The sequence below is a fragment of the Dufourea novaeangliae genome, unplaced genomic scaffold (assembly GCF_001272555.1).
Source record: "Dufourea novaeangliae isolate 0120121106 unplaced genomic scaffold, ASM127255v1 scaffold50, whole genome shotgun sequence".
Taxonomy (NCBI): domain Eukaryota; kingdom Metazoa; phylum Arthropoda; class Insecta; order Hymenoptera; family Halictidae; genus Dufourea; species Dufourea novaeangliae.
Window position 1 is genome coordinate 265,060 of NW_015373927.1, and position 21,009 is coordinate 286,068.

A 21,009-nucleotide genomic window follows, 5' to 3' on the forward strand; every position below is an offset into this window, starting at 1 on the left:
ATGAGGTTTGCATAAACTTTCTTTGTTTATACATGCGCACTCTATAGCTTTTGTTTTTGAAATATCTGTAATTGAATTAATAAAATTTGTATTTTTTTGTAATTCTTTACAATCTTGTTTGTCCATTGATCGTGTTCTTACACGATTTTCTAGTGAATTCAATACGCATTCTTTCCTTGATACTGATTTTACATTTTTATTTGTTTTTGTTTCTTCTACATGGTGTTGTAACATTGTATCATATGTAAAATTTTTATCACAGAAGTTAGGGACAATTATTGCAGTTTCTTCTCCGCAATCATTTTCACAACATAGATGTTCTGAATGAGACTGTGCCTGTGTTTTATTGTGCAACTCAACGTGATTTAAATCTTCCTTCTTGATATTTTTTATCCTTGGAATTTTTAGCATTTTATCTTTTACGATCCTTTCTTGATGTATTAAACTACTTGTACATTTTGTGTATGAAGGTACTAAATCATCTTGATTTGCTTCAAGTGTATGAGTTAGGTTCATAATGTTAACACTGTTTATGGTTCCTGTTGACTTCTTTCTTCCTTGAGAATATTTAAGAACAATTTTTTCAGACTTTGTTTCTTTTATGTTTGAGTCCTTTTGTTTTCTTAAAAGTGTACTGTTATGCTTCTTTACGATAGTTGCTAAACTCTTTTGCTTTGATTTTGAAGGCATTTCAATAACACGATGAACATGTTTTTGATGACGTTCCACCATATCTTGATGTGACGAAGAACCAATATGTAAATTACTATCAAATAATTTAGAATTACAACATGAAAGAGTAGTATGTCCAACAGACTTTGAAAATTTATTTAATTTTTCATCACAATTAGTATCAATTGTATTAAATAAATCAGCATGTCTTGACTGGTTTTTATTTTGTGTTGATCTTAAAGTCATAGATGTCTTTGTATTCACTTCTGTGTCGTATACAGTTGATTTTTCCATGCTTGTTTTTTTCTTTTTCTGTGTATCTACAATGTTATTATTCAATGAACATTGTTCTTGAAGTATATGAGTTTCCATGTGATTCTCAGGATTATACAAATACTTTCTGTGTTTAAATAAGTTTAAATCTTTCTTGATTGATTTGTGGGATTTCAATTCAGAATGCAACTTTGATTTTGTAAGTTTTGTCATTATAAAATTATTATGAATAATTTATTTCTTTAAGTAGCAATAATCTTACCCCCAAATTGTTCTTCTCATAGTTGTATCCTTGGATTTTTTTAATCTCTGTGTATAAAATTTATTTTCTTCTCATATAATAAATCTGAAATTACATATTATATATACATCATTTTTTTAGTTACTTTTCAAAAACTGGTAATACTATTTAATCTACAAATATAGTAAAGAAATTTATCTTAAAGTGCTACATAAATACAGTATAGTTAATTACAAATGTGTATTATTTTCAATGACTTTACTTTCAATCATGTTCATTAACATTTTCGTATTAATATGTACCTGTGTAAGTATCTCACAAAAGCTTGTTCTATTTAGATTATTCAAAGTTATAAATATGTTTAATTTATCAATGTAAGACATGAATGCGTTTTAAAGTTTTAGTTATTATAACTACTTATTACTTAAAATGAATAGACCTTTCCCTCCTGTTTGTTTATACTAAACTATGACAATATTGCTAAGTAAAGTTCATACCATTAAATATAAATTTGTATCTTGAGAATATGAGCTCATATTGCCCAACTGACACGAATCCCACGAATCCGTATTAACCATTTACCTACATAGTATGTTCGCCGACAAATAAAGGTTACAAAAAACAGTAGGTACTTCCGTCTACACCACGATGATCTGTGATCTGCTGTGATCTGTGGGCCACAGACTGTGGCGCCGATCGCAGTGACTGTCAGACAGTGTCGGATCATGTCCAATCATGTCAGATGCCGATGCACGATGCACGTACTACCTTTCACCAGTAATGAAGTCGTCCAAAATTCAAAATTCCAGTCTATATAAATTGTTCGACAACTACTGTTTAATTACTTTTTCTTAATTTTATTATTTCTACTTAATATTCAACTAAATAGTTTTTTTACCTAGGACCTTCAAACAATCGAAAATCGAATATTAGTAATTGTTTTAAAAAACTTGTTTACCACTTATATTTTTGAAATTCTATCTATGAACTAATAAATTTGCAAAAGATAAATATACCAACGGTGCTATGAAAATTTGACGATATAATTTATACGTAACCACTAAAGCATAATTTCAGTCGACTAAAAACTATCGACTAAATAATCGATAGTATGTTGCGACTAAATAGTTGTTAGTCGATAGTTTTATTTATCGATGGTGCCCATCACTAGGCTCAGCCCGCCCAATGCAGAACTCTACTGTATATACGACCGAGCTCCCCTCCCACTGCGATGTGCGAGCAAAAGAGGAGCTACTCCAGCGCTACTTCTGACTGTCTGATCTTCGGTCTCATTATATATGCTGTGTGGCAACTCTACCGAAAGTAACAGAAAGTAGGTGTCCCTTAGTGTCCATTGTCCATTTCTCTGCACTGTAGTGTGGTTGAATCCGGATTTTCTTTATTTCAAAGTAAAAAGAACAGTAGAAATGGCTGCGTGGAGACAAGCAGGACTGAAGTAAGAAAATTCTCTTAAAAAATACTTGTTGTTATTACACATTAATATATTAAAAGAATGTTATGTAACTTCGACAGTATTTTATTAAATACACAATTTTCTAGTATAGTAATAGAAAACATCTATATTTTAGTTACATCAATTATTCACAAATTGCGGCAAGACTTGTTAGGCAAGCTCTGAAGCCTGAACTCAGGACAAAAGCTTCAAAACGCGATGAAGTAAACGTAAGGTTTACTCAATGGAAAGATGGTAAACCTGCCAGTAAGTATATTCAGAAACTGTATTACATTATTTAGTTAATTTACATATGATTTTAATCATTTGATTATTCATGTCAAACCAGTAGGTTAATACATTGATTAGCACACACAAATAATTTATTTTTGTATTCATGGAAATTACATTTTTAGTAGTATATCAATATCACAGGGGAGTTTGGTTCCCATATTTTCCATCCAGTCCCACATTACTTTATATATATATATAAAGTAATGTGGGACTGGATGGAAAAAAAATGTATATATACATATATATATATTTTTTTTTCATTCTGCTTATAACAATATTCGTTTACGGCAACATAATTTCTCTGTCCCTTGAATGTCGCTATAAACGGACTCCATTGTATATCCATGTAATTTTCCACTATGAAAAGTAAACATCTGTGTGGATGCTTGAACGCATTATTCTAAATTATAGTGATACTTCTTATTGTGTTTTGAAAGTTGTAAATGTAATTTTTTAGAAATAAAATAAAATGAATGAGTTTGTTAAATGGGTAACGGATGATCCCAATATATTTCAGTCATCCACTACATGAATTATCATTCACTGTATTTACCAAACATTGTTCAGCCAAGGAAATCATTTATTCCATATTATTTCTAATAACAAGATTTTTCTACCTTTATGACAGCAACTTTTGATACTATATACAAATGTCAGACACTTTTATTTGATAATATTTTTTCACGAAGAATGAATACAATATATAATTGTAGTTTTCTTTCATTGTTTCTTTGTCTTGTACATTTAAGTGAGACGAGTAATATCTTCTTTATCAAATGGAAATGAAAAAACTAAAAAACAAGACATTTATTTTTTTTTTACATCTGTAAAAATATACATGTAATTTACACTTGTTACTTTTTTAACACATTCATGACAGGGCTGTTTTTGTTTTCTTCGGTGTGGGGTGGGTCTATTATTTATACTTTAAGTACTTAAGACACAGTCATGTCTGTACCACCCATAGTACATCCCATTTTGAACGTGTTAATGGAATTTTGTATATTATACACAATCTAAAAAGTAAGAGTGTATATTAAAATATTTCTAAAATTAAATGAGTTATGTATGTAGTATTTATTTACTTTTGAAGTTTGTTTAGTAGTGAGGAATATATCTTTATTCTGATATTTTTAGAACAATCATTCTAACATTTTCATATGCAAGCTTTTCAGTAATAATCAGACATTTTCTAAATTTAGATGCCAAACTTGTTTTCTATTATTTCCTACTGTTTTGCGTAAAAAGAAGATGTAATCCGTCTTAGTCATATGGTTCATTTGTTTAAATAATGATTTATTACATACAAAAATGTTTAATTACAGATGAAAAGTAATAGTGACATAAGCTTGTAAGTTTACTATTACCATACATGAGATATAAGAATATACCTAACATTTTATGGGAATTGGAGTCCCACGAAAATCACGCTGGTTCGAGCGCATTCCACATAAAAGTTTTCGACTTCAGGAACTACGTTCGACACCGTGATGACGCACAGCACACATACACGCCCGTGATTGCATATAGAGATACATACCTATATTATTGTCCCCGTTTTCACTAGCAAAGAACTGAAATAATACAGGGGCTTCTGATGCCCCTGAAGTATTGGACAGAAAATTACATTGCATGTTATGTAGGCCTATTCTTATATCTCGTCTGTGCTATTATGTTCAGTACTCATTTGAAATATGCGTGCACTTAACCTTGTGTGACTATTTTGCATGATTGTCATTTATACAGAGTGTTAAAAAAATGTGAATTGAGCACTTAGAATATCTGTGTAATAATCTTTTAACGAGCTGAAAAAATATACACTAAAGTCTTAAGATTGAATGACGGTCATTTCTACTTTTAATCTCTACATCGTCAGTCGCGTTGATGGTATTTTCTGAAAAACAGTAAGATGATATGATAATCTATAGTAAGAGTAGTATTGTTTGTGCAGGCTTTCATTAACTATAAAAGTTTATACAGTCACAACATAATTGACTAGTATAAGTAAAGCTAAAGAATTCAAGTTCTAAATGTCTCGATAAATTTGTCTTATAATCCAGTAAATTTATCTAATTAACATACTAGTTTAAAATGAAAAAAAAAAATTTTTTTTCATTAATATACATTATTTGCTCGATAAATCGATCATGAATTATTTGTTTTCAATGTAGATAAACAAGTAGTCACTGGGTGATCAAATAAGAAGAAACGCAAACCCCATAAAGAAATAACATTATATGGATAAATATTGTAATTGCAATTTTATATGATTCAAGCATAATAACACGAAGGAATTTTTTGTGTATTAAAACATGTAACAATACTTTCTGAAATTATACATGCATATAAAATTAACAATTTTACCATAGGCATGTCATTAACAATATAATGTACTATTAGAAAAATTAGAGCGTTTTATTTTTCTTTATTAACAAAAGCAAGAAATGTATTAATTTGCACAAATTACATTTTGTTGACAGTATCTGTTTTTGTTGCAGAAAATGCCTAAAACGCGGTATCACAGATGAGAGGAAGTCATCCTTTTCCTAGGTTCACACATCCGTACACATTATACATGAAAAAAGAGACAACAAAGCTTAATAAAGTAGTAATTTATGTATAATAATTCTACACATGCTCATCTGAAGTAAACATGTTTATTGTGAAGTTACTTTTTTTTTCCAATTCAACCTACCTTTGATGAGTGACAAAGCATCACCTTATGGTAGGGCAATGCGCTTTGCAGTGTACTAAAAAGTATGGTTTCAATATTATGTACATAGTTTCTGTGGGCGTGTTTTTATTTTGTGCTTTACAGTAAAGTTGAATAATACTTACCAATAAATTCTGAAACGAGGTCATTATCGCTGTCACCGCGCATTGTACCTGTGATTTCTTCGTCTTCTACCATAGGTAAAAACAACTGAACAAATTCGGCTGTGTATGGCGGAGCTATTGCTTCTAAAACCTAATGATTTGTTTGTTATAATTAAATAATTTAATATCTTGCATATTAATGAAAAAAAAAACCAATTATACCTCTGTAACGAAGTATCTAATTAAAGATACGTCTGTATCTCCTCGTTGCCAACATTGTTTGATATAACATACTACAGGTACCACGCAACCTTTGCTTAGTAAATTGACCATTCTGTCGATTAACATTTTTTTCATTTCCAACTATACAACATGAAAGTAAAATATTAATTCTTATTAATTATTACCTGAACGATACGAAATACTAAACCAATAATCACAAATCATAGGTGCGATTCACATTAATGGTTTAATACTTATTGGACATATTAATTACTAATCGGTAATCCTCTTTTGACATAATAACAACGATAATGTAATTTGGACACATGTATTTGCAACAAGAATCGTAAAGTAAAAGATTAATAAATCTACACTTTTTTGTAATGTATTTCAGAAACCTACGTTAAACTTTGATCTTAATACTTAAAACAGACCTATCTATGGGAGAGATACTTTACGCCATGTAGACTTCTAATGAATTAAGAATCGCTTGTACGTGTCTTCAATCGTAAACTTGTTAAATGAATCACAGTTTGCGCTTAAGATTGGCATAATTATTTATCTACGAATGAATGTAAAAATTTATTTAAAGCTCTTTTCTTCAGGAAAATCACGCATTTTCTGTGTTTCTACGGTGAGGCCAGAACTAAACATTGCTACACACACTCCGGTTTGCCTGAGCAGGCTATCCCGGTCAGGCATATCAAACGATTTTTCGTACTTGCTCCGGACGTCTGTACAGGTCAAAATAATTGCACAGTTTTGTCATATGTACGCCTGTGCAGTCGGGCTTAATAGAAGAGGAAAGCTAAACTGTTCACGAGTGTACGCGTGGGACAGGCCCTTAATTGTAAGAAGTTTAAATAAAAATCTGAATATATAGAACATAGATTGTTTGTTATTGACTCTATAGGGAGAAGGGGACAATAATGAGCGAATGACTTTATCAATGAAACGATTGCATAACGACTGCACTGGTATTATTGAGTCTTACAATTAGTAGGACATAACAACACCACATTCGCGATGAAAAAATATTTCAGTCGTGTAAAAAGATCATCTTTATTGCATATCAAAATGGATCCAAAATTGTTAGATTTCCTACTAATAAGTACTTTGTCATGGAAAACTTGAATTGTAACTTATTTAAAAATTATTGGACGTACATACCTGCACAAGTATCTCCAATTCATCTTGTTTACTTTCAAATAACTGTACAAGTAGTTGTAACACTTTTGGATGTAATAGTGGATGGCAGACTACAACTTCATCGAGCAATGCAAGATGCACAGGACAATGTTCTGTGCATAATTTAAAATAGGATGGCTCTGTTACAGTACATTCTACCCATCTAATTACACCCACACTTACGACAGGAAATCTAAAGGAAAGTAGTGTAATATAAAATTTCTTATTATATAATATATGTAAGATCATAACACTGTATGAACTATACCTTATACATTGGTATAAAGTATGTAACTCAGCTACCAATTCAGTAGATCCTTTATTAATATTACAAATATTGTGAACTTTTTCAATTGCTTGAATAGTTGTTTTTAATTCATCTTTATTTAATTTACGTGGGTGTCCTTTTTTAGCTGAAACATCACAAACACTAGCTGCATAAGCCAATAAGTATATATACTTTGGCTTATGTTCAGGATTAATTTTTACACCCGGCTTAAAAAGTGCGTCAACTAACAATTCTGCAATTAAAAACAAATTGTAAGTTTCGTCATGTTTTTAAAAACAATGTTCTTGTATTTCTATAACTATTAGGTTTATTTGAATATTCTGTCCGTTTTGAATTAGACATGTAATATTTACATTGTAAAACAAGAGACTTCTTTCCTTGTAACCGTTTCTTTATATACATATATAATTTTCTATTTATACAATGTTCAATTTATCATGTGGTTTTTTTTATTAACACTGAAATTTTCAATTGAACTTTGCAACCAAAATTTTGGCTATTAGAGTTAGGTTTAGGATAAAAGTGTATAGGAGAATAGTATAGCTTGTTCTTTTCCGGAAATGATGCTATTTGTCCCGTCTTACTATGATTAGCAAACACTCAGATATTTTAATTTCCGTGAACCCCCGAAACCGCAAGAAATGACGTTCCGCACAACACAAATAAGATTCTTATATGCAAACAAAAAATCATTAAGATACACAAAAAATTAGATTTTAAAAAATGGTCGAGCAACGATATTGGACCACTTCGCTTAGAATGACCCTCAATCAATTTATGTAATATTCTTTGTAAAAATTTATACACAAATCGTAAACAATGACTATAGAAAAAACTTTTTTATACGATTCGATATACTTTACGGATAAATGATTCCAGATAGATGATATAAAGTTTTTGTTTATATGTTTGACAATTGTTGAAAAAATAATGTCCTTTTTGCTTCATTCCTAACATCTACACTTTCAATACATAATCTTATTTCACATGAAAAATATCCTTAAAATTAATCCTTGTACATAAAGTGTTAAACCTTTAAGCTACCGTTTTCTTGGTGCTCACAAGTAAGAAACAATTACTGCAGTAATTCTGTGTTGTTTATACAGCTTCTAACAATGGGACTGCAAGATGTATTTCGCACTCATTTTAATGAATCTTCATAGTCTAATAGTGGACCAGTAGATTATAACCCATGTAGGTAGCTGTAGTTTCGATTCTCACAGAAAAGAATCTACCCCCCTCCCCCCGTAATGATTCCTCAGCATTATCAACGTTATGGAGGAATTATTATAATTATGAAACGGACAGAACTTTTAAATGGACTTTATAAACTTATATTCTTACCTAAAAATTGTGGATTACGAAGTAATTCTATTGGAGGTGGATCTGCTGTGGAATAATTTCGAAATAATACACTAATGTCCGCAGGATTTAAAGTATTCCGTGATAACATAGATGCCAATGCTTGACACGCGCTAGGGCTACTCGAAGCTCCATTTAGTGCCATTGTTATTGGGGTAACATCATGATGACTAGAAATATGTAAGTAAATAGTTAAATACATAAGTATATTATCCAATGCCGATTTAGTATATTAAACTCCTTTTCCCTTACTTTTGTTGAGCACATTTGGTGATTTCTTGGGAAAGCCTTTTCATCATGAATCCACCACGTGATTCTTGAGCAAGGATTTGTAACAACACTTGACTATAGACGTACGTGTGTTGTCCGTGACATACCATTTTCTACTAACAAAACACGATATGTACATAGTATGGTAGTGTAAGTACGATTTACAATTTCCAACACATTTTGCACAATTTAATTATGGAAGTATTTGAAGAATTTTACCAATTTAATTTTATTTTGCATCTTGTAATACATGCCAGATTTATTATTAAGCCTTTTGTCGTAAATATGTAACAAGTCAGATTCATCAAAAGTATCAATGTGGTTAAAAAAATCAACATCGTTTTGCATTATACCCCATTATTGAAAAAGAATTCTACAATACAGGAATATAGTTTTAAAGGGAAATAGTATACATAAGTGTAATAAAATGAAATTTTCTTAAAACTTTGTTCTCTTGTACCTTACTTTCAATATTTTACATTGATAATTTATTTCAAATTACTTGCAACTACTACCTAATATTTAGTCATTATCTAGAATCAGATAAAATCTATTACCATTTTTAATGTGTTTAAGAGCATGATTATAATAGACTCTCTGAATACAGAAGGCTAAAAGATTCTTCAATTTGTACTTGTACATAGATGGAATGTATGTACATATATTCCTGTTTGTTTTATCTTTCCAAAACAGTCTTAGAAATTGCATTAAACAGAAGACCATGTTAGTTCATCATTTAAAAAAGTTTAAAATTAGCAACAGTTAGATTCTCCTTAAATTTTAAAATCAGCAGAAAAAAGTAGTCGGGTCAATTGTATTGCCACCTGGGTCATTTTTTACCCCCTATTTAACTTGTGTTCAAAATATTAGGAGTTTCCTATCAACAGCATGGTACAAGAACTTCATTATACAAGGCCATTACTTTTTAATCGCTTTCATGAGCATTGATCTTTACAGAAAAAAAAGTGGAAAATGTACGATAACAGATATAAACATTAAAATCTGTTAACTTTATTTTCCTAGTGTTATTATCAGAATTTTTTCAGTTATAGTCCAGACATAACCCAGCATATATGACTAAAGCTATTTCCATAGAATTATCAATACTTAACGATATGACATCAGGTGAGGAATAACTCAGAAAGTGCTACAAACTTACCTTTAGAAACTATTAGTATGGTCACTTCTGCAATGAACCCCTCGTATATTGAATATATTCATATTACTAACCGCACATTCCTGTATACTTGACTGCCAATCTTCTGTATGTTGTAAAAATCCAGCGATCGCAGTTTTTAAAACTCGTGAAAATACTTCAATTTGTTGTGCTGCTGTTGAGATGCTTGTAATTTCACCTTGGAATCCTGCATCTGATATGAGCTATGGGACAGACAAAAAAAGATGTCATTCAAATATAAAATCTGACGATAAAATAGATTTTAAGCTGTAAATAAGTCTACAATACCTTTATAGTAAAATTTAGCATTAAACAATCGGGGTATTCTTCAGCAAGCCTATAAATAAGAGATCTCCAAGTGGGATGTTGTATCATTTCTGTCAACCACGCAGGGGTCTAATGCAAAGGATAAATTTTTAATGCATTATACATTCAACAGTATGTTCCTCTTATTGTTAAATGTATGTAAAGCTTAATGAACATACTTCACCCTCTTCTGTAAAAATTTTATCTGCTTTTTTGGGATCAAAAGTTTTCAATATCATATCTTTCAAATTATTTTCCACCATAGCTTGAACATCTGAAACTTTCACTCCAGCAAGAATGAGCCATTCGGCAAGAAGATTTGCCATTTGAGCACATGCAGTGTAATTTTTTGATAATAATTCTATTACTTGCTCAGGATTGCCACCAGCTTGAAAATATCTGGAAAACAGTAAAATTGTTAATACATGAAACTATGCATAATATGTCATATATAATATTAACCCTGTAATATTCTTGTGGAAATTAAATGTAAAATAATATATAAACTATTTCAAAATATGATAACAGTGCTACAATAATAATTATGCAATGTATTTACACTGATAGCACTGGAAATTCTAAGTTTATTTGCAAATGTATTGAGCATATGAAATTGTCAGAAATTTCAACTATACATACATGTATTTTCAATAATTAGATTACAAATGTTCGCACAAATTTCCATTTTTAAAAATTAATTTAGCTTCTTTGTATCATATTTTGTAGTATTTTCTTAATAAGGTCACACTGCTCAGAAATAACAACAAATTTACATGTTATTTACTTCGCCGTTTTGAGTCATTTTACAAAAAAAAAAAAGACCTACCTGGGTATCTATTTATAACTTACAAATCGACCATTTTTTATTATGTAGATATTTTACTAAGTTGCACCTCTCTTACTTTATTAAATAAACAATTATGAAAACAATCCATTATGACAACATAATTGATTTTTTTTCATAAAAGTCATTTACATAACATCACTCAACTTACAGAACTGTTACTAATTTTTTTAATTCCTAAAAAACTAAATTGTTTCGGAAACATGAAATCTAAAACCTTCAGCAATTCTAAAGGTACTCATTGTTTTATTGAATATGTAAGATAACTACTTCTAGAATCTCACAATAACAATTGTGATACAAATCAATGATTTGTGAGACAAGAAAAAAGCTTGTAACAAACAAATTTTACTATATTTAAAAATATACTCTACCTCTTAAGTTGCATAAATATACCAGGTTCCATGATATAATCAGGTGTCTTAAACTTATCTAAACATTCATTTAAGATTTCTTGAGGATTATCAAAACTATCTTCTCCTCCGCAATCTTCATTTGTTCTGGCCATTTCATCTGTCCAACCACTATGATTTTCATCATAATCAGATTCCATTTTGTCTAAAAAATTTATAAAATGATTATATAATTTGGTGCAAATAAATAAATAATAATAGGAAATATGCCATATAAAGAGGTAGCAATGCCTCAAAAAGATCAAGAATAATTTTATATATGTATCCAGTTAGTAAAACCTGTAAACCCAAATATTGTCCAATGCCTGTTATAAGGTTATGGCTACAAGTTAGATGCAAGATTTGTTATAAACAACTTGCATGCACATTGACAACATAGGCAGCAAATTGACAGCAACCACAGTAGCATATACAGCAAATTGACTTGCACAAACCTTGTTCTGGTTATGCCTTTAATTTGACATAGGTCATGTTGCAAGACTTTCTGCCAATTTGCTTTACCAATTTGTCAGCTGACATTGCCTGCAAAACCCAAGTCAAATGCGGAAACAGGTGGCTATGGTTTCTTAGACAACTTTTGTCATTTATTGCTGGCAATTTGCTCGAAATTTATACACAACTGGTTATCCGGGTAAGTGCTATGCACTGAATGTTGAAATTCTTATTAAAAATACTTATTTACATAACAGAGCATTTTGTTATTGTCAGTCTATTGTAACTTACATAGAACAGTATGCACTTTTACTTTATGTAAAAATTATTATTTATAAAAATAATTTTAAATAGTTTCCCAATATAAATAGTATCAAGAATTGTTATATTTACATTAAAATCACAAATATTTAAGATTGTAATGTAATAAACACAAAACCTTACCAACTTGTATGCATACATACTAAGTATTTATAGAAAGTATATACGATTAGGTTAGGTTATGATAAACGCTTTTCTGTATATGTATATAATATTTCCTACTATGAAGTACTTACTTTTATTTTTTTATAGCAGAAATTGTATCAATGAATAAAAGTTCTTATGTACTTTACAAACAACGTAAGTACATATGTTATATGGTGTCACAGCCGACTCTATCCTCTCACACTCTACTGTCTCTACTGCCAAGTTGGTAGAGTCTACAGTGTAGAGTATACATATTAGGACTGCATACTATGCAGTGCATAGCAGCAATGGATAGGCAGTAATACGCTAAGAAAATAGTGCATAGAATTTTGAACCCACACGTGGCAGTAAATGTAAGGTATACAAATTTTTTAGTTGTTATTTAATGTTTTCATATCGTGGTGTTAATTATGCTGTTATTATGCTGACTACTGTACTATCACTATATTAGGTAAAAAAATAATAGGTAGTAGGTATGTTTATATCAGTCATATACATATGTATGTATAAATATTATTTAAAATGTAAACATATAATAATAAGTAATTAATTAAGTAAATTAATTATGTATATAACATTTTTTATTCTTTTATCGTAATTTTTACAGGTTATATCAAGAAAATGCATACAATATACTGTGTTTATATTTTTGTAACTATTTGCATTGTCATACTTACAAGAGTATGCTTTATGATACTTTGCACATTTAGAAAAGAACAAAAACAAGTTGTTCATGTTGATCGTATCAAAACAATAATAATATTAGGGTCTGGTGGACACACTGCAGAAATGATAAGAATTCTTAATTGTCTGAATTTTAAAAATTATTCACCCAGAATATATGTACATGCTGATACTGATGTAATGAGTAAAGAAAAAGTAAAGGATTTAGAAAAAGATAATACAGATTATAAAATAATAAATATACGTAGAAGCAGAGAAATTCATCAGTCATATTATACATCTGTTTATACTACAATTTGTGCAACATTGGAATCGATACCACTCTTGTGGACAGAATGTCCAGATTTAGTTTTATGTAATGGTCCAGGGATTTGTGTCCCTTTGTGTATTGTCACATTTTTGTTTAAAATATTTTGTATTACACAAACTACTATAATATTTATTGAAAGTTTTTGTAGAGTTCAAACACTATCATTAAGTGGAAAAATGTTGTATTACATAGTTGATTATCTATTTGTACAATGGCCAGCATTAAGTAAACCTATGTACAAAAAATCAATTTATTTATACGAGTAAAATAATTTTAATACAAGCTTTATTATTTTTAGCAATATACCTTTATCACTGTTGAAACATGTATAATTACATGTTTATCGCAAAGCTGATTCCATGGGAATTAATAGAAGTCATAGAAAATGATTTACCAATTAAAATGAAAACACATTTACCACCAATAATAGAAAGATTAAAAGCCTTCAGTGAAAACAAAACGTAAATAAAAGCTTTTATATGTTATTCGGACTTATATTATTTCACAATTGGAATTATAAAATTTTCGGCAATGTTATTTTATGTAGAAAAGTCATTATAAACAGACCATATAAATATCTCTCCTTGATTTGAAAATGAAAAAAGTATTTAAAATAAAATTTAAATAATACAGACAATCAAATAGTTTGAATTATTATGACAAGTAATATTTGTTTTTAATACGCTTGTTGCTATTCTTATAGTAATAGCATTCATGTATACTAAAATTCGAAAATGATGTAGAGATAAAAAATATAAAACATTTAATTGGAGTTTAAAATATTACACTGGGCGTCAAAATTAAGGGACCACTAAAATTTGCCGAAAATATGGGTTATTTTCAAATGACTATATCTCCGCGAAAAATAGTTATAAAAAATATTGTATACGACCATTTTGTAGCCTGAAGTTTCTCGTTTTTGAATCGGGAATTCAAAAATTATTTTCATGTAGTTTGTTCCTCCTTTTTTTAAAGATGAAGCGCAGCAAGCGAATGTTAAAAAATATTGGTCAACTTTGAGAGTATGCGTGGGCTAAATAAAATTTTTTCTGGTAATCCCAATGGAATACTTTTAGAGAACAAACTTTTCTCTTTAATTTCGATTTTTTAATTTTGTTGTACAATTTTTATTGGCTGAGGTATTCGTCATCATATGAGAAAAGGCACTTTCCAATTTGAGCGCCTGTAACTTGCGAACGCATGATCGTATAGAAAATTCCAAAAGAATTTTGGAAAGCTGAGAGACTTCTCTTTAAAGGTCTTCAGTTGCCAATTTGTTGAAATTTTTCTTCGTCGTATACAGTCCATTTTAAAATAACGTAAAATATTGCATAATTACCATTTTTCACAAAACACGATGCCATTTAAAAAAAAATCGTGGAATCTTCCATGTGTCCACGTTTTTTTCAAGTTAAAAGTACACGTAACCCCTCTGCCAAAGGCCGAACTGATCAGATCTTTTTCACCCTATGCCCTCGATAGTGAAACTTGCGATATGGTCTGAAAAATTGGTGAATGACTCTTTTGCGGTACGTTTCCTCTTTAAAACGATTTCGCAGCGTTTGAACTGTTTCTTTTTTAGTTTCACTTTATTTTAGAAGAAAGGAGAGATTTCAGAAATTTAGCAAACACATTTCTAGCCAATCTCTTCGCAATGACAACAAGTGCACAATGCGAAGTGATGAGAGAGTGCAGATGCTGTGTACATCCTACCCTTCCTTAGTTATTGTGATAGATGCACTCTTTTTTTTACTGAACTTAATTTGCTTTTTTTTTTACCGAAATTCTTCCTTTCCATTGCATCTCCTCGCCGTGTAATGAGATGAGTACCCTGGCATCTGCCAGCGAGACGGTGCGCAGTACTAACGTTACAAGCCAACGTCTATTCTTGCTACGCTTCATCTTAAAAAAAAAGAGGAACAAACTACTTGAAAATAATTTTTGAATTCTCTATTCAAAAACTAGAAACTTCAGGCTACAAAATAGTCGTATACAATATTTTTTATAACTATTTTTCGCGGAGATATAGTCATTCGAACATGGCCCATATTTTCGTCTAATTTTAGTGGTCCCTTAATTTTGACGCCCAGTGTATATACAAGGGTGGTGCAAGAACTATTGCCACCTCAGATATCTTTGAAACTATAAGGTTCACAGAAATATTTGTTTAACCAAAATTGCACAGTACGAAGAGAGCCATCCGATGGTGCTAGTATTATTTTTGCAGGTGGAGGTACTTTGGATATTTTAAGTTAACTTACATTTTTTTTTAATGGATCGGTATGTTTTTATTTCTCTAGAAGGATAGAGAAGCTTAAAATGAGTTCAACGACCTATTACATAAAGTCATTGAAGGTCATAGAAAGTGTTGACAGAATTTTTTCGAAGGAGCTTCCAGTACCTCCAAGTAGTTCCTCATCGTTACATTGTTAGTTCACTCCCACCACGACAACAAGATTTAGGTAACGAGAAACCAGCGTTCTAGGAAAACATGTGCTTTGCAGAAGTGCAACAAGCGAACCGTCATGCAGTTTCACTGAAGCGCGTGCCCCTTTAATTTCGAGATAGAAAACAGACATTACGTGTATCGACTTGAAAGGGTCCGAAGAGAAGAGGACCATCAATGTACCCATTGCTTCGAGATAGAAAGCAGAAACTACGTTGTTTTCCTCGAGGAGCAGGAAAAAAAATGTTACCGATACATGTTGAGTTGACGCTGTTTGGCCCTATCCTAACTTTTTTCAAATGTTTAAATCATGCTCTGCTATCATAATATTGAATTTCTTAAAATAAATTGCAAAATTATCGGTTAAAAAATATTTGTTTCACCTGAAATAATTTTTATTAAGTACTCTTATGTCTCCACTGTAAGCACCCACGAAGCTCATTTTGATCAGTTACTTAGTTTAACAGTTTTAATTTATTGAAACAAAGTTGACACTATACTATAAACAGCTGTAAAATCAACAATTACAAAAATTTTGAATAATCCTTTCAAGTACGTTTATATATCACTAAAGACATATCCAAGTTTCAACTGACAATAAATCAAAATTACTCCAGAAAGTATCCGACTTGTGTGGAATTACCCAAGGCGGAGTAGTGAGCCCTTGTGGATTTTATCAAGTAGTTAAGTTTAATGTCGTGTAACGATTCGTATAGAATGTTACAGAAAGTTTTAGAAAAAAATAATTGCAGCACAACGAGGTATCGTACGTCACCACTATGACTATAAGGTACGGGGGCCTTTCCAAATGGCTACGGCACTGACGGTTATCGACTGAGTCCGTGAATCAACTGACCCACGGGTCTTCGCAGTACAATAACCCATCGCCCCAGACGTATTTCACCTCACATGTTCAACGCACATGTTTTTTCGACAACTAATAACTCGAAAACGGAGTCTTCAAGGCGATTTTGTTATTCTTGATTTCTATCTTATTTTTACATGTAGAATGACCCATAAAAGGTTCTGACACCGGTACCCGAACACCCGTATACAATCATTTACACAATCGATCACACTTTCGAAATAACAATTCAATGAAAAAATTTTCATGCAATTCCTGTTTATGTATCCTCATTTCCTTTACTTTTATTACGTTTTGTGATAAATTTTGATACGTAATTTGGTCAGTTGACCCTCCTGTTCTCCTTATTTATTCTTCATGTTTGCATTCCTTCGGATAAAATTTAGTTCAAAAGTTTGAAATAATTTTTTCTTAAGAAATGGGAAATACACAAAAAGTAGATATAAAATTTAAATGCGTTGGATACTAAATAAAAATATTTAAACGCATAATAGTTACTGAAATACAGTCTTCATTCAAGGTCATATACATATAGAACCGAAAAGAACAGCAGGATTATATGTGACAGCGTTCTGTGAGCAAAATTGTGAGTTTTTATATTAAAGTTATTCAAGGTAATAACTTATTTTTTTAAATTTCTTTACCATTTATTCAAATCGGATATGTTGTTAGTACATAAACTTTTTTCGTACCATGATTGCTGTGCCGAGTATTAATACATACCTAGATAGCACATGACACCTTGAAGACGGCTTAAAGACGCCTTAGACCTAAAATAGCTATAAAATGGACGTCTTCAAGACGTCATGTGATATCTGAGTTTTATAATCATATAACTATCAGAATTTATGATTCTTATTTTATCACAATAAAACTGTTATTTTCCTAATAATCGAATGCGTTTTATTAAATACGGTGTTCCCAAAATTGTGGTACAACCAACTGGCTGGTGATTTTACATACAAAAATAAGTGGAAAGAAAAGAATAACATTTTTTCATTTAAGGTTTCGTTTTTGAGATGATAAAATTTTAAAATATGCTACAAATTAATTTTCAAAATCGATTTTCTTAAAACAAAATCTTAAATGAACAAACTTTATCAGTTTTTTAATTTATTTTTTCTCATAGAATTACCACCCGACCGGTTGTATTATGCTTTTGGGGGCACTCTGTATAAGTAATGAAATAGTGGTTTGTAACGTCTATACATTTTAGTTAAATACAAGGTAAAACACCCAAGACATGCAGTTGGTCCTGTTAGCACAATTCTTTCACAGCGATTTTGATTTGGAGTACTCTAAACTCTGAAGCCTAGAACAAGTGGCTAAACAACTTCTACGTCGTAATAGAAAACAGAGTTTTATATAAAATTTCTTATATTGTGTCTAAGATGATGTTCAGTATTCTTATTGGGCAAAACTACTTGAATTCCTCACTTATCTTTTTATTACTACATCCGTGAGAGATATTTGTATGTTCTGTTTTTAGAGATTCATTTTAAGCATGAGTACAATTTTGAATATAATACCTAGTGTAGACATAGATTTCATATAGAAATCAAATAAAATATACATGTACACTTTTCTTTTAAAAAGAGTCTTAATACTTTTTTTTCAGAGATTTATCAAAAAAGTGGGTAAACAATTCGCTAATTTTAGTTGAAGCATGTTTGGACAAAACATGGGAAACATTAAATTCAGGATATTGGAAGGATGTTCCAATAGAGTACAGATACTGTTATTCACTATGTACAATTTTAAAGGTATTTTAGCACATTTTTATTAGAGATTCTAGTATAATAAATATTGAAAAAGACTAAATTTTCTTATTTATAGGCTGTATTACTGGAACTTCAACAACATGACATTGATGCTAAGGAGACCACGAATAAAGGGATTTTATTAAAAGATATTGTTCAGCAAATTGATAAAGGTATTTTATTGGGCTCACCACTTCCAAATATGCCTTATTTATTACCAACAATAGCTTCACATCTAAATAATCATACTGACTGTAAGTATTAATGAGCCAAAGTACATCTAATATATTAAATTTATTCTAAAACCAATAAATTATATATTTCCATTATAATATTCTGCAGCAGAGGTATTGGAGGCATCAACATTAAAGGACTTAATTAGTGGTTCTGAAAGTTTACTTGAATTTGTACTTCCTGGCTTTACTAACATTATTCAGTATAATGAACCATCAATGGAATTATTTTACAAAGAAATTTTCAAGCCAAAAGTTCCAGCATTATTAAAAGGTTATTTAATTTTTTATATTATTCATAGAATATTAAAAATTATGTTTTGCTAAATTGATAAAGTACATACATTAAACAATATAATTATTTACTATTACTGTTATTCTAGCACAACGAATTACAGTCTAAATAAATATAAATGTATTCATAGAAAATTTTAATAACCCTGATAACCAGTTGTATACAAGTTTCGAGCAAATTGCCAGTAATAAATTACAAAAATTGTCTAACAAACCATAGTCATCTGTTTATGCATTTGACTTAGGTTTTGCAGGCAATGCCAGCTGACAAAATGATAAAGCAAATTGGCAAAAGGCTTGCAAGATGACCTACGTAAAATTGAGGTTAAAACTGGAACAAGGTTTACGCAAGCCAATTTGCTGCATATGTTGCTCCCAATGTGCGTGCAAGTTGTTTATAGCAAATCTTGCATCAAACTTGTAGCCATAAGCTTACAAGTTTGAAAGTGTCAGAAACTGATTTATTCTGTTGTTTGTTATATGTACATAATAATTCCAGGTTGTATTAAACATTGGAAAGCTTTAGAAGAATGGCAAAACATAAATTATTTAATTTGTCAGAAACTGATTTATTCTGTTGTTTGTTATATGTACATAATAATTCCAGGCTGTATTAAACATTGGAAAGCTTTAGAAGAATGGCAAAACATAAATTATTTAAGCAAAATAGTAGGAAATCGAACGGTACCTATCGAAATTGGATCACGTTATACTGATGAAGATTGGTCTCAGCAACTTGTTACATTTTCAGAATTTTTGCAAAAACATGTACTAACAAAACATGAAAAAGTTGGATATTTGGCTCAACATCAACTTTTTGAGCAGGTTTTTACATATACCTATGGTACTTATTAAGTTTATAATAACTTTATTAAACATGATAGTAGCTATACAATAATAATTCTAGATTCCTGAATTAAAGTATGATTTTACAATACCTGAATACTGCAATTTTTCGGAAAATGAAGAAGTGGAACAACCAGACATAAATGCTTGGTTTGGACCTAGTGGAACTGTTTCGCCTTTACATTTTGATCCGAAAAATAATCTGTTGTGTCAGGTATAAACATTGATTTTTTATTTAAATTATATATTACTTCACAAGAAATGAAAATACTAAATCATAGTTTAAATTCATAATTGTCAAATAATATTAAATATGTTAACCCACTGAACCATATGTAAAGTAAAACTCTACCCCAAACAATTTTCCTCAGTAAAATAATTTTTTTTTGTTACTACTTTGCTAAAAACACATACTGCATAACAAAACTAAAACATAATAATTTAGAATAAAAGAATTGTGATCAAAGTTTAGAATATGTGTAAATATAACAAATATTGTGTCCCAGAGGATTAAACAATATATTTTAAAAAGTTTTTACTTGAGAACAAAAAGTATTTATATTTGAAGTGATTATTGCTTTTCGGGGTTTAGGTATTTGGATATAAAAGAGTTATCTTGTATCATCCGAAGGATTCTCCTAACTTGTATCCATATGATACAAGGTTACTCAACAATACAGCGCAAGTAGATCCTCTGAATCCAAATTATGAGAAGTGGCCAAACTTGATTAAAGCCAAAGGTTTTGTGAGTTATTTGAAACCAGGAGAAATACTTTATATTCCTCCAAAATGGTGGCATCATGTAACATCTTTAACTCCAAGCTTCTCAATAAGCTTTTGGTGGAATTAA

The 21,009-nt window shown here is 30.3% G+C and overlaps 4 protein-coding genes across 5 annotated transcripts; 3 read left to right on the plus strand and 1 right to left on the minus strand.

Moving 5' to 3' along the window:
• Positions 1-2,461: 2,461 nt before the first annotated feature.
• On the plus strand, positions 2,462-5,597 carry LOC107195078 (ATP synthase subunit epsilon, mitochondrial-like). Of its 2 annotated transcripts, XM_015584849.1 has the most exons (4): positions 2,462-2,642; positions 2,776-2,906; positions 4,259-4,284; positions 5,432-5,597. In XM_015584849.1, the coding sequence occupies exons 1-3, from the start codon at positions 2,614-2,616 to the stop codon at positions 4,267-4,269; spliced, it is 171 nt and encodes a 56-aa protein (XP_015440335.1). In that variant the 5' UTR covers positions 2,462-2,613; the 3' UTR covers positions 4,270-4,284; positions 5,432-5,597. The 2 variants fall into 2 exon arrangements, with proteins under 2 accessions (XP_015440335.1, XP_015440334.1); XM_015584848.1 differs by lacking the exon at positions 4,259-4,284.
• A 28-nt stretch (positions 5,598-5,625) lies between these two features.
• LOC107195077 (negative elongation factor D) lies at positions 5,626-12,846 on the minus strand. Its single transcript, XM_015584847.1, has 12 exons — positions 12,811-12,846; positions 11,783-11,966; positions 10,744-10,963; positions 10,547-10,654; positions 10,312-10,461; positions 9,064-9,194; positions 8,794-8,981; positions 7,429-7,681; positions 7,143-7,353; positions 5,973-6,113; positions 5,772-5,901; positions 5,626-5,683 (listed from the first exon to the last, which is right to left on the minus strand). Exons 2-12 carry the CDS (start codon positions 11,959-11,961, stop codon positions 5,649-5,651), a joined length of 1,746 nt encoding a protein of 581 aa, XP_015440333.1. The 5' UTR covers positions 11,962-11,966; positions 12,811-12,846; the 3' UTR covers positions 5,626-5,648.
• Positions 12,847-13,411: 565 nt separating this feature from the next.
• On the plus strand, positions 13,412-13,966 carry LOC107195065 (UDP-N-acetylglucosamine transferase subunit ALG14 homolog; the record flags this gene model as incomplete). The annotated part of the gene is made up of 1 exon (XM_015584834.1): positions 13,412-13,966. A coding segment is annotated over exon 1 (555 nt), but the record flags the coding sequence as incomplete, so codon positions are not given.
• A 73-nt stretch (positions 13,967-14,039) lies between these two features.
• On the plus strand, positions 14,040-21,009 carry LOC107195066 (lysine-specific demethylase 8-like). Its single transcript, XM_015584835.1, has 7 exons — positions 14,040-14,176; positions 18,645-18,789; positions 18,863-19,040; positions 19,129-19,293; positions 19,921-20,138; positions 20,221-20,373; positions 20,752-21,009. The coding sequence occupies exons 1-7, from the start codon at positions 14,040-14,042 to the stop codon at positions 21,007-21,009; spliced, it is 1,254 nt and encodes a 417-aa protein (XP_015440321.1).

Excerpts from the sequence above, each read along its gene's own strand:
- LOC107195066 (XM_015584835.1), top strand. The coding sequence starts at position 14,040 with ATGTATAATTACATGTTTATCGCAAAGCTGATTCCATGGGAATTAATA. Across the intron at positions 14,177-18,644 it reads GCCTTCAGTGAAAACAAAAC|AGATTTATCAAAAAAGTGGG; the intron begins GTAAATAAAAGC and ends CTTTTTTTTCAG. Across the intron at positions 20,374-20,751 it reads AAAATAATCTGTTGTGTCAG|GTATTTGGATATAAAAGAGT; the intron begins GTATAAACATTG and ends TTCGGGGTTTAG.
- LOC107195077 (XM_015584847.1), bottom strand. The coding sequence starts at position 11,961 with ATGGAATCTGATTATGATGAAAATCATAGTGGTTGGACAGATGAAATG. Across the intron at positions 10,964-11,782 it reads ATATTTATGCAACTTAAGAG|ATATTTTCAAGCTGGTGGCA; the intron begins GTAGAGTATATT and ends ACTGTTTTCCAG. Across the intron at positions 7,682-8,793 it reads TCGTAATCCACAATTTTTAG|AATTGTTAGTTGACGCACTT; the intron begins GTAAGAATATAA and ends TTTTAATTGCAG.
- LOC107195078 (XM_015584849.1), top strand. The coding sequence starts at position 2,614 with ATGGCTGCGTGGAGACAAGCAGGACTGAA. Across the intron at positions 2,643-2,775 it reads TGGAGACAAGCAGGACTGAA|TTACATCAATTATTCACAAA; the intron begins GTAAGAAAATTC and ends TCTATATTTTAG.